Source organism: Gymnodraco acuticeps, unplaced genomic scaffold, assembly GCF_902827175.1.
Source record: "Gymnodraco acuticeps unplaced genomic scaffold, fGymAcu1.1, whole genome shotgun sequence".
NCBI classification, from domain to species: domain Eukaryota; kingdom Metazoa; phylum Chordata; class Actinopteri; order Perciformes; family Bathydraconidae; genus Gymnodraco; species Gymnodraco acuticeps.
This window is the reverse complement of record NW_022990391.1, coordinates 37,654-51,239: the sequence shown is the minus strand read 5'-3', so window position 1 is coordinate 51,239 and position 13,586 is coordinate 37,654. Positions and strand designations below refer to the sequence as shown.

The 13,586-nt window shown below is 44.5% G+C and overlaps 1 protein-coding gene across 1 annotated transcript in view; it reads right to left on the bottom strand.

Annotated features, from left to right (window-relative positions):
- Positions 1-106: 106 nt before the first annotated feature.
- The window catches only part of tenm3 (teneurin transmembrane protein 3), a gene marked incomplete at its 5' end in the record, with an annotated part of 51,002 nt that continues 37,522 nt past the window's right edge, over positions 107-13,586 (bottom strand). Inside the window, 9 exons of the mRNA XM_034224475.1 lie at positions 107-2,352; positions 3,796-3,926; positions 4,657-4,781; positions 4,882-5,024; positions 5,151-5,261; positions 5,560-5,762; positions 11,704-11,885; positions 11,967-12,211; positions 13,117-13,461. Coding sequence (XP_034080366.1) covers positions 1,597-2,352; positions 3,796-3,926; positions 4,657-4,781; positions 4,882-5,024; positions 5,151-5,261; positions 5,560-5,762; positions 11,704-11,885; positions 11,967-12,211; positions 13,117-13,461 — 2,241 coding nt within the window. The remainder of the gene's footprint in view (positions 2,353-3,795; positions 3,927-4,656; positions 4,782-4,881; positions 5,025-5,150; positions 5,262-5,559; positions 5,763-11,703; positions 11,886-11,966; positions 12,212-13,116; positions 13,462-13,586) is intronic.

Below are 13,586 nucleotides of genomic sequence, written 5' to 3'. Positions count from 1 at the left end.
AAGGAATTGCATTGGTGTTTTCATAAGTATATATTACTATAGCACACAGCGGCATGGAACCTTTAAAATGATAAGTGAATGGAAAGAGAACGCATTAAAAAACATATTGTAGTTTCAAGGAATTTTATTCTTTACCGTAGCAACACTGTACATAAATTACTTTCTCTGAGACTAATATTGATGCACGGATAAGTGGAATTTCTCAAGCTTGAAAATAAAAAACATTGTCAACTTGTCTTTGAAAAAAGATTGGTGGCATATGACGTTAACGCTGTGTGAAGTTCCTGTTCTTTCCTTTAAAATGATTAAAGATGCCATCCCAACCTGGTAAACACACATACACACAAAGAAAACTCCAGATAAGAGTAGAGAGACCCACGATCAATGAGAAAACATCCACATCGATTTTTGATCTATCACTGTTACTCATTAAAGTCACTGATGGCAATGCACTGTCCCTTTAAGGAGAAACCAGCAACAACGAGGAGAGAAGCAACACTTAGTTCCTACCCACAACAACCCTCCCCCAAAGCCATGACAACATGTTTCTATTGCAAGCATTACTACTACCTTTGACCGATAAAAGCACAAGGTCGATGCATTATGAGGCTGAGTCCCATTCTGCAGAAGTGAAGGACCCCCGACTGAGGGTCCACAACCAATCAGAAACAGCCGAGCTGGCCTGTTTCCTCATAGACCGCTGCTGATTGTAGTCTGAAACTGTACATTTTTATAGACTTTGTAAGAGGACAGGGGATGAGAAGGAGTGGTTCAAACTGACCAACAGATAAGAGATAAGGAGGAAACAAAAACACAACTTAAAGTTTTGTTCAGTTCAGATCATGGTCCATTCCAGTGGTGGCGGTGATGGTGGTGTAATAAGAGTAGTAATAGTGGTATAGGTAATAGTATGTAAACATTTTTTGTTCATTTTTGAATCCCCTTTTTGTCTGAAGCAAATGCAAGTTAATATATAAAAACAAAACAAAAATCCAAACAGAAAATAAGTCTTTTTTTTCTCCTTCGTACAAATTGTAGTCTTTTTTTGTGTGCCTGTCTGTCTTAGAGAGTCCACATCAGTTCAACAGCAGTTCCAGCTCCTTCAGCCATGGGACAAGAGATCCTGTAGACACGGCTCACAGATGAGAAGCCTGCAACATCTGTGAGCGAGCACATTGTTCTGCGGACTGCTGACAGTTACAACTGTCTAAATGCTTAGAGATCACCTAGCTGTGACGGCTGTGGAAATGCTCCGTTGGCTAATTAAACAAGTCTCTACATCCCACAGGTTCACAGCTAGACGCACACGATTATATGAATCAGGTTAGTCCCGCCTACCAGAGAGAGGGGGAGGGGCATGCGTGCAGGCTGTTTAAAGGCAGACAACAGGGTAGATAGAAAGAAAATTTAGAAAGAAAAAGAAAGAGAGAAAAGGCAAAAGACTGAACTTTCCTGCAGCCTCATGACGACAGTTTTAAACCATCACATCTGTAGTTTCATTATGTTCCGTAATGATCTTCACTATAAATCCTTTCTTTTCACTTTTTGTTAGTCTGACAGTCATAGTGGGGTAGAAATGAGACATTGTGAGCCGTGTTACCTCCTCCCTATCTCACTCTGCCGTAGGAACTGCATGTTGTTAGCACTGTCAGCTAGCTCAGGGTACTGCTCTATGGACAACACGTAGTATCCGTCGAACCCTAAAACCTTCCCGCTGCTCAGCAGCTGCCGTTTCTCTCCCTCCGTCCACAGCCGGACTCCCTCCTCTCCGTCTCTGACCCGCTGCTGCTCGCGGGCCCAGGCGCTCGACAGCGCCCTCTGCCGGGCCTGCTCCAGGATCCGAGCCTTCTCCTCGTCCAGCGTGGTGCCGTAGCGCACGTGGAGCGCCAGAGAGCCGTACTGCAGCTCCACGTCAGCAAAGCGCCGCGTCCTCCCGTTCATCACCGTGGTGGACTGCGACACCGTGACATTCACACCGTTCTCCAGCGACTTCCTGCCTGAGGTGAGCCGCAGCGCGCTGAGGTCGTTCTCCGGCAGGCTGGTCTTGATGAAGTAGTGTGTGTCCCGGCCCTCCACGGTGTAGTGCAGGTCTTCAAGGTAGAAGGCGTTGTTTAAGACTGCAGCCACCTTGATGCAGTCCTCATTGGCAATGTTGAGGGCGTTGGTCACCACGCGGCCTTGGATCACAGCGAGCATCACTCCCCTGCCGATCAGAGACCTGACGGTGGCGAACCACAGCCAGGGTTTGGTGTGGTCTGAGTGCCGCCGACTCAGCTGGATTTCTGGCATCCGCTCAAAGGACAGGAAGGCCTGAGACTGACGGGTCACCTCCTGCTGGACCCCCGAGATGGACTGCAGACGAGAAAAAGAGATATTCTTCATACTTTATTTACTGCTTGCTATTTACGACATCATGGACAAGGTTGGGGGTTCGATCCTAGCCTCTGCAGTCAACATGTCGATGTTGGGCAAGATACCTAATCCCAAGTTGCTCCAAATGGCATGGCCAACGGTGTGTGAGTGTGTGGGCTTAGCCTCCCTGAGCAGGTGCTGGATAACTGCTGACTTTGACTGGCCATAAAGACTGGAAAAGCATTACACAAATGCAGTTCATTTACTTTTTACCAAGTACATCCTAAAGCAGTGCTTCTCAAAGTGTGGTCCGCGGACCACTGGTGGTCCGTGAGCGCCCCCTAGTGGTCCGTGAGTATATTGGTAAAATTTCACATTTGAAATAAATTAATCTATTTAAGTTTTCCGCACTCTCGCGGGAATATCTCCGCAATGGAGCGAGCTTAAGTTTCCCTTTCAATTGCATGATATAGCCCAGCGCAACACCTTCGTCACACATGTTGCCACCTGTTTGTACCATTTTCAGGTGATTTGTAATCTGTTCTAGAAAAACGATGTGTTTTTGGATATTTGTGGAGTTAGGTGGTCCGCGAGTGTTTTTTAATTGGTTAAGTGGTCCTTGGTATGACAAAGTTTGAGAAACACTGTCCTAAAGCAAGCTTTCTTGCATCGAGACTGAATGTGCAGCTTGTCTTCATGTCATTCATTTAGGGGAGGTCAGCAGCTCTGACAACATGACGATAGGCGTACGTTATTTTGGTTAAAGTAGTCCATATCATTTGGTTTTCTTGTGCCCTGATAACAGACTGATATCCTGTGGGCAGTCAGGAGCAGCGATACACTGAGGAGAGAACCGAGGCGCTGTGTATTCTCTAGCTATATAACTAAAGACAACTAAGAGTTTGAATCAGATTCTCTGCAGGTGTATGTTACATAATGTGATATACAGTATTTGTATTACTGTTTAGTTCTCCCTCCCCGAGTCAGGGGGGGTAAATGTGATGTCTGGCTGAATCTATTGATAGTGATCAGTTGCTGTATGACTAGTGCATTTGCTCACGGAAATAAGACAGATATAGGTACAGAGTACCAGTTGACAAGGTGATAAATGAACAGACTCACAAAATAAGGGGAGACTATATATATGAGGATAAAATAACTGTTTGATCTCAAAAGGATTTGTTTCCTGCAAACACACAGTGTGTAAAGTGTCTTTTTGTCTGTGTGTGTACTGTATGTGTAGCTTCTGATTTCCCCAAAGGCCCACACTGAACTAATTAGTCGAGTTCATTAAATAATGCTGTCAGTCAGTTTGTGTTTTCCTGTTCTTTTTCAGCCTCCTTTGTCTCTCCCTATCCTGACCATTTATATGTTCTGCCGTCACTCGTCACACAGAAGGGACTGAGACTCCTTCCATCTTTCTGTCACAGGACTCATACTCACAGGCAGGTCGTCCCACAGCTGGCTCTTCTTCATCTCCAGTGACGGCTGCGTCAGGTCAAATTTAGGAATGGGGTACCCTGGGATTGCGTTGTGGAGATGGAATCCAAACGTAACCAACCAGATATTGACATCTACAAGAGAAGAAAGTGATGTGAACAATCAAAGAAGAAAAATTACAAGGCATGTTAACAAACCGTAATAATAAAGATGCCTGCTTATTATTTTTATTATACCTCCTTGCAATTTTGACTGGTGTTCCTTTTTTTAAATCCTTGTTGCAGCATGTTACCATAATCTGTCATTTCGCAGCTTCAAATTAATACAATTCAAAAAAGATCTGACCCAACTGAAGTACTTGATCAATTCAGATCTCCAGAGTAAGGTTACTTTTCCTTTTTGGCACCATACTGTTCACTTTAAGAACATTTTTCTTTCTTAGAGTGAATAAATAAAGCACTACTACCAATCTTCACCTATTACTACCAAACTATGGTGGAAAGAAACAGGGAGACCTGATTGATTATTAGTTTGCATCACTATTCTGTTTGATATAATTGATTTGAAATCATTCATAAAACCCCCACTTGAGGCTGATAAAATACAACATACAAATATAGTTCTATTAAATGTGTTCTAGCGACATCCACTCCAAGCAAAACCAGATTATTGTTGGGATTTCTTTATGATTTAAAATCAGCTAGCTCAATACAAATATGTTAGTTAAGTTGTTGTATTTATGTTAAGTATAGTACTAGCCACCTTGAATGTAAGGGGCAGGATAGCTCTACTTCTTCTGATAGAAAACAGTTCTATCTACCTCTTTGGTATTTTTGTACTGTAAAATCAATGTTTTCTGGTTACCTGTGACATACTCTTTGACCTGGTGAATCTTGCTGATGGGGTTGTTGCCTCTGAACATGTAGAGGTTGAAGGGCTGGGGGTCTTTACCAACACGTGTCCATGTGCTGATGTCAGGAGTGGTCCACCTTCAGAAAAAACACTCTGGTCAGAGGTGAAGATAACAAAGCTGCAGAGCATCCTGCTGGAGGAGAACTGTGCATGTGTGGAGAGGAAGTGAGTGCGCACCTTCCAGCAGGGATGTCGTAGTCTCTGTCTCCGAAGTGCAGCAGCCGTGTGAGAGGATCATACAGACCTCCGTGGAAACCAATCACCAGCACAAAGTCTGGGTTGGAATCAAAGTACACCTCCCCATACGCCGTGTACTGCACCTACACACAAACACACATTCAGCACGTGATATGGAGACCAACCATTGCAAACATTGAATTTGAACAGACACACAATGTAAGCTCAGGACATTTCATTATTTGCAAGGAAAAAAGGTACACACATACCTGTTTAAGCAATAGTCCATTGCTGCTGAAGACAGCCAGCGGGGTCCCAGTGTTATCACAGGCAATGTAGAACTCCTCTCCACTGCTGATCTCCATGGCAAACACATGGCCCTGTACAGCAATACATAACGTATTATACATATACACCTTTTATTAATATTTTGCAAACAAATTATAATTGTATGCTCTTGTGTGCAAACACTTTCCTCATTGTTAGACAACTCTTTTACACTATCCTCAATTTATTTACCTATGAGATTAGTACATTACTCTAGTCTTAATGAGTAAAGTTAGACTCTTTTTATATACTGACTGACATCACAAAATGTCACTATACTTGTCTAATTTGTGCCAACTCAGTGTGTTTCGTATCATATCCGCATTTTCCGAATGTTTTTTGAGAAGCTACCTGCAGATCGTAGTAAAAGGATGTGATCTCGGAGCTGGAGTGGTTGTAGACGTGGGTGATCCTGGTGGGGTAGTTCAGGTCAGCGTAGAAGAACTGAAGGTGTTGGCCCAGACTGTTTCTGGACGCCACTCGCCGACCAAGACCATCGTACCGGTACTGGATGGTCCAGCTGGCCGCTTTACTGTACACACGAACTAGGAGCCCTGAATGACAGATGATACAAAAAGATGCTTAGATGTTTCTGTTGAAACATACTATATGTAGGATTTATACATTGAATACTGAAACCCCAATTGGTGGTATTAATTTGATTTATACATTGTTACATTTGACTTAAAGGTCCCATGTCATGCTTTTCCAGTTATTACCCGTCCCCTTGTGTGTTATGAAGGTTTTTCTGCATGTAAACGGTCTGCAGAGTCAAAAACTCTCAAAGTACACCCTGTAGGGAGCAAAACTCTAACACAGAAAAGACCTGTCTATGCTGCCGCAGAACGCCTCGTTGGAGATTTCTCATGTTCTTCCTGGGCATCGTGACGTCTGGATACCCAGTAGCCACGCCCAGAGCTATATACCCTCTGCCAGCCAAGCATATAAAGTGGCGAAGTCCCTCACCTTCCGGGGGAGCTCCATGGGACCTTATTTCGGAAAAATTATGTATTGAAGTCAATGAAGAGAGAAAGATTATCTTTTGATCCTGTTTAAATTGTGCCATGAATTACACATATGATGTTTGTTAATTTAAAAGATAATTTTGCAAGTCAAAAGAATTAAAATGTGTCGTAAAACTGTGAAGTAACACATTTGTTTGTGTGAAACGCTCAATGAACTACATCTCTGGTCTTGCATATGTCACCAACAACACACGTCACCAAGATGGCCGTCACTACTGTCTTGTCAACAAAAGGATTGACTACCCTCACTATCACCACTAACACACGTCACCAAGATGGCCGTCACTACTGTCTTGTCAATAAAAGGATTGACTACCCTCACTATCACACGTCACCAAGATGGCCGTCACTACTGTCTTGTCAACAAAAGGATTGACTACCCTCACTATCACCACTAACACACGTCACCAAGATGGCCGTCACTACTGTCTTGTCAACAAAAGGATTGACTACCCTCACTAACACACGTCACCAAGATGGCCGTCACTACTGTCTTGTCAACAAAAGGATTGACTACCCTCACTATCACACGTCACCAAGATGGCCGTCACTACTGTCTTGTCAACAAAAGGATTGACTACCCTCACTAACACACGTCACCAAGATGGCCGTCACTACTGTCTTGTCAACAAAAGGATTGACTACCCTCACTATCACACGTCACCAAGATGGCCGTCACTACTGTCTTGTCAACAAAAGGATTGACTACCCTCACTATCACCACTGTTACGTGCCGCAGTGTTTGTGTGGTCGTGTGTGTGTGTTTCTCTCTCTCCCTCTGACTCCCCAGGTGCAGCCTGATTGTCCCCAGGTGCGCTCCTAATTCCAAATCAGGGCCTCCATATAGGACCGGAGGAAGACTGCAGTGGGGTCTCCTTTTTTCCTCCCATGGCTGCATGTGTGCAGACCTGTGTCTTGCCGATTAATAGGAGGGGAGCTCCGTGATATATCGATGCTGTATTATTCTGTGCAAGTTGGCTGGTGAGCCCGTGTTCCTGTCGTGTTCATTAAACGACTTGTTCGTTACTCAGAGATCGGTTTTCTCTCCTTTTTGTCGTGCTTGGTCATCCTTGTGTGTTGTTACTTCCCTTTGTACCCCCTAGATTTAGAAGGGAACGTGACATGGCGGCTCGTCCAATCTTTCAGAAAAATAGTGAGTATTTGTTTGTGGTTTAGTGTTGATATTGTGTTTGGTAGCATTGACTTCCTCAGTTTAGACAGGGGAGTGTCTAGCTGGGCTGAATCAGTCCTTCCTTCAGGCACTCATTTTTTATTTTGCCTTTTTTATTTTCGGGGTAATCCTGGGTGGGGATTTATTCCCTGTTGGGGGCAGGCGATTTAGGGTTTCGGCCGCTGATGTTTGCCTTTAAAGTCGCCTCGAGCCCGGCACGCCCCAGAAGATAGTTAGGTAAGTTTGGTAGGCAGGATCTGGGGAAGTTTGTAAAAAAATAAAATAATAATAATAATAATAAAAAATAAATATATATATTTGTAAGTAGCCGTTGCTAAGGATGGCTTTTGTTTTGGAGCAGTTTGTGGCCAGTCCTACTGTGGGTCAGCTAGACTGCTGTAGGAAGGTTGATTTGCGGTTAGTTGCTGACCATTATCACGTTTCTGTCTCCTCTGCTCTTGTTAAAAGTGAACTCAAGGCTACTTTGCTAACTGGACTAGTTGAACAGGGGGTTTTTGAGTCGGCCTACTTTAGTGGAATCTCCTGGCACGGTGGCCGGGGCTGTAGCAGCAGTATCTCATGGTGGAGGCCGCATTGGTGTTACTCCTGGTATTCAGAGTGCTACGGAACAGGCAAAACTTTTCACCACACCTCAGTTTGGCTCGTTCTCGGCAGGATCTTCACCTACGGGGTCTAAATTAGATGCCAGGGTAAAAGTGCGTATGGCTCGTCTCCAGTGTGAGAGGGAGGAGTGTGATAGGGATTTTCAGCTCAGGAGGGAGCTGGAGATCAGGAAGCAGGAGCTGGAAATCAGGAAGTTGGAGGCAGACACTGCTGTCCGGATGCATTAGCTAGAGCTCCAAGCAGCTGTGGTGGGTGATTCTTCAGTTACACCTTCTGCTCCTGCTGCCTCCTTTGACGTGAGCAGGCATATTTCTTTGGTCCCTGTGTTTCGTGAATCAGAGGTGGAAGTCTATTTTGGTGCATTTGAGCACATTGCTGCTGCCCTGCACTGGCCAGAAGATGTGTGGGCTATTCTTTTACAGTGCAAGCTAGTCGGCAAGGCTCAAGAGGCTTGCTCTTCTCTTTCTGTCGAGGATAGTTTGGAGTATGACAATGTGAAAGGTGCTGTTCTCAGGGCATATGAGCTTGTGCCTGAGGCCTACAGGCAGCGTTTTCGCGGCCTGAAGAAAACTTCTGGCCAAACGTACGTGGACTTCGCGAGGGAGAAGAAAGTCCTCTTTGACAGGTGGTGTAGAGCGTGTAAAGCGGATGACATTGCTTCAGTGTGTGTGAGCTGATGATGTTAGAGGAGTTTAAAAACTGTGTACCGGAGCGTACGGTAGTCTATTTGAATGAGCAGAAAGTGACTACCCTTCAGCAGGCTGCCACTCTGGCAGACGAGTTTGCGCTGATACACAAGAGCGTTTTTTTTCAGCGGGACACTTATCGTAGAGATCCTGACAATTACGTTCCCGGTGCCAGTGTTCCATTGTTAGGTCCCAGGATAAACAGAGCTTGTTATTTTTGTCTTGACCCAGGTCATATGATAGCAGACTGTGCAGCTTGGAAGAGAAAGCAGACAGCGGATGGCAAGCGCCCAGAAGGGGTGGGTTTGGTTACAACAGTGTGTCCTAGTGGACTGTTAACAAAGGGCCTGATGAGTGTTTGAAACCGTTCATCTCTACTGCCTTTGTCTCTCTGTCAGGAAAGGTGGAGGACCAGCGGCAGGTCACGGTGTTGCGAGACAGTGGTGGCTCACAGTCATTCATCCTTGCCGGTGCCCTGCCCCTGAGTGCTGAGTCTGCCTGTGATGCGGATATGGTGGTGAGAGGTATTGAAATGGGTTCTGTGCCCGCACATCTTCACAATGTCCATGTCCAGTCTGAACTGGCTACTGGTTTCTTTCCAGTTGCTGTGCTCCCCAAATTTCCTGTCGACGGTGTGGATGTCATAATGGGTAATGATATAGCCGGGGATAAAGTCTATCCTCAGGGCAATTATCCTCACTGTAGGGCTCGTAACAGACGTGTTACACGTGCTCATTCTGTTTCTCTCCCAGGTCCCGACACTAAGAGATTGTGTTTCTCTTGTCTTGACCCTGGTCATTTAGTGGCGGAGTGTGTGGCTTGGAAGCAGCAGGTGGCAGCTTCCAAGCATTCAATAGTATGCTTGTGAACTAGGTAATGAGTGTTGTTGGTAACTGTGACCAAACACTTGTTTGGTTTTATGGGGGGGAAGTGTTACGTGCCGCAGTGTTTGTGTGGTCGTGTGTGTTTTTCTCTCTCTCCCTCTGGCTCCCCAGGTGCAGCCTGATTGTCCCCAGGTGCAGCCTCTCCCCAGGTGCTCCTAATTCCAAATCAGGGCCTCCATATAGGACCGGAGGAAGACTGCAGTGGGGTCTCCTTTTTTCCTCCCATGGCTGCATGTGTGCAGACCTGTGTCTTGCCGATTGATAGGAGGGGAGCTCCGTGATATATTTATGCTGTATTATTCTGTGCAAGTGGGCTGGTGAGCCCGTGTTCCTGTCGTGTTCATTAAACGACTTGTTCGTTACTCAGAGATCGGTTTTCTCTCCTTTTTTGTCGTGCTTGGTCATCCTTGTGTGTTGTTACTTCCCTTTGTACCCCCTAGATTTAGAAGGGAACGTAACAACCACAATGAAACACGTCCAGAAGAATGTCATGCAAAGCTGCCTGCTGCCTTCCTTTGATTCTCTCTGAACTGCCTGATCTTTTTAATATTGAATGTCAACCATTTGTGCAGATAGCATGAAGTAGAAAAGATCGGCGATCGCCGATGCTAATGTAGCGTTAGCATTTCTCCCCCGGGCTTAAATGGTGTATTATAGAATGATCACACCGGTGTGACAGTACTCTTCAAAGGGTTCACGAAATACGACTAGCCTACTACTCTTACTGTTTAACATTTTGGGTTACTTAATGTTACTTCATATTAAGGCTAATAAAAATGACAAGGCTAAGACGGTAATGCTAACTAACGTGCTAGCTACTAGCTAGGTAGCTAACTTAATCCAGCCACTCCTGGTCCTTTCATCAGGCGGGAAGCAAAAGAACGAGCAAGACCCATTGCTGGTATGATAACAACCTGGTACTAAGCACACAGGCATCTTGTTAAAGTTATCTTATCTTAGCTGATCTTAGCTATCTCTTATATTTAGCGGAGGAAAACAATTGTAACATCAGTTATGACATCTCTTACGCGACTCTGGGATTTGTAGTCTTTCTAGTTGCGTATTTTTCATTTCAACAGTTTTACGACAAACTGTGACTTTTTTTACATGGAAATGATTTGTTAAGATTGACAAACATCATGTGTAATTCATGGCACAATTCAAACGGGATCGAAAGATACGTTTTGTCTCTCCATTGACTTCGATAGAGTGGCGAAGTCACACCCATCTACTTCTGGTCCATGGGACCTTATTTCGGAAAAATTATGTATTGAAGTCAATAGAGAGAGAAAACGTATCTTTCGATCCCGTTTGAACCGCTCAGAGCCAAAAAAACACTGTGTTAGACATGGGCGGAGCCACTCTGGTGGTTGACTAATCAGAACAGAGTGGCCGAGCTGACCAATCGGAGCACACTGGGCTCACAGGGAGGGGGGGCAGGAGCTCGAACAAGCCGTTTAGGACAGAGTGAATACCGGTGAATACACATACTTTACAGAGATGCTGTATGAGAAACCAATGTGAGTTTGGAAAATTGCACGGTATAAATCTATTTTAGTAGACCTCAACAATGGAATTATTATCAGTGGAAATGGCCATGACATGGGACCTTTAAATGTTGAATACCCCCCCCCCCCCCAAAAAACAACTAAAAGAACTAGGGTTAAGGCTCTTTGATGATATCATTCAACAAGAAATTATGCAGATAAGTGTAGTAATTTAATTGGAATTACCAAATCACATGCCAAGTAAAGTCAAGTGGGACTTTGTGTCAAGTTTTTAGACTTTAGAAAGCACAAAATGATAGACTACAATCCATCCGAGAATAAACTGCTCCACAGAGAGCGAATGTTTTAAGAGAAGAATAAACTGAGAAATTGTGGTCTTATTACCGACCTAGCTCCCAAGCCTTTCCACTGACTCACTTAGCATGCTAGCAGTCCGACACACATCTTTAGACTATGCCTTTGGTAAGCCTGTCATTGGCTGCTTATTTCTGTCTGTTTCTCCTCCCCTCAGCTATTTTTGGTTGAACTTGGCTGTCAGGTTCTGGTTTGACTGGGCCTTTATGCTGCTATGTTGGACCACCAAACAATGAATCTGACCTTTGGAGTTGTATTCAAATATCTCAGCTCCTCTCTGCCTCAGGAAGCCGTCTTCATCCATCCGGTACTGAACATCTCCCAGACGGGTGATTCTGTCCCTCAGGTCGTAGCGTAGCGGGGTCAGACGACCACTGTTGCCCGGGTTCAGCAAATGCAGGTTCCCATTCAGGTCATAATTATATCTGGAAGGTCAGACAATTATATTATTACATTTGGCATCTTCAAATGATATCTTCTATTTCAGTTTAATCGTCTGATCCTACCTCCACATCATCTTCTCGTTGAGGGAGACCGTCTGTAGCTGTCCATCAACGTCATACTCGTATCCATATTTGGTTGTGTTGGCAAATGGTCCAATCTTGATCTCCCGCTTGGTGACTCGGCCCATGTTGTCGTACTGAATGGTGATCCAGTACATCAGAGACCTGAAGATCTCATACTGGATCTCCTTGATGCGGCCGTGCTGGTCGAAGTGTTTGGTGTATGTCATCACTGCTGTGGAGATGATCTGAGGAGCAGGAAGACAGAAAACAAGCTTTCAGTTCCTACGCTGACAGGAAGCTGACGGAGCAGACAGGACACGGACATGTACAGCCAAACAAGCTCCGTTCAGGGAGATGTTCCTCTCCTGCTTTGTAGAAGACTCTGACAACCAGATGTATTTATTGAATTCAAGCTGTTCATCAGGCAGACTCACTCCTGTCATTTCATTAAAAGGTTATTTAACATTTATTTGATAACTCTCAGTGAGTAGGAGATGTATTTTGAGAGGTATTTGTTATCTGTGGTAGTAAGTATAGAGAGTAAACCTGATATCTAAACACCTCCACTACCTGGGAGACATCCTGCTCCTAATTACAAGTAGGTGCAATAAAATAAACATTTCAACTGAATATATTTGATTGTATCTAATTGAATGAAAGTCCACATTACTCTCTGTCTAGTTGTCTTCTCATGGTTCAGTGTTTGCATTCCAAAACAAACATTAACTTGTGCTTATTGTGATTTATTGAGTTCTCTAACAGATCTCGTTTGCATCGTAAACAATATGAATACAATTGATATGTACATTTATTGGTCACTGTTCCTGAGGGATGCATTTAACGTGTAATTTGCATAACATAATGCTGTCAAATACATCATTATGTCATAACATTTGTAATATAAAAAAGGATGTGATGTTCTGATGATCTCCACCAATGAGTTGCTCTCAATACCAGAGGAAGCTGAAACAGTCACATGATGAGTTTCACCTGCAGGCCAATGTCCATCCCACATGTCTAATCAATTATTGAATCATCAAAGCATCACCTCTTAACAACTGACCCACCTTATCAGGATTTATAGACAACATTTTATTCATAAAGAAGAAATGTAAGGCCATTTAATTCATTGCAGGCACTCCAGTCTTACCTGATTGATATCATAATAGATGACTCCAAACTTCCCAAACTGCTCCACCTTCCCAGATATATCATCAAACTGGTACAGGTCGATGGGCAGCGGCGTCTCGTTGATCACAGCCTGCATGCTGGTCACTCTGAAGCTGTTGTCGTACGTGTAGTCGAAGCGAGCGTTCACCATGCCGTCCTCGCTGAAGCGGAAGATTTGCCGGTCGACCAGAGGGCCGATCTGCCGGTACCTGATGGAGCAGATGAAGCCTTCGCTCTGCAGGTTGACGGTCTTAAGAACACCAGCTGTCTCATCATACGTGAAACTGACCCGAGTGGAGTCATAGAGGATCTCTGCCAGCTTGTTCTGATGACACAGGAAACACAGCAGGATGTGTTTACAATAATGGACATTGGAGGATATCTGCTCCACTCTCAGTTCACTTCAATGAGTGCCATCAACTTCAACCTGAGTGGTGTACTGAAGCTGTG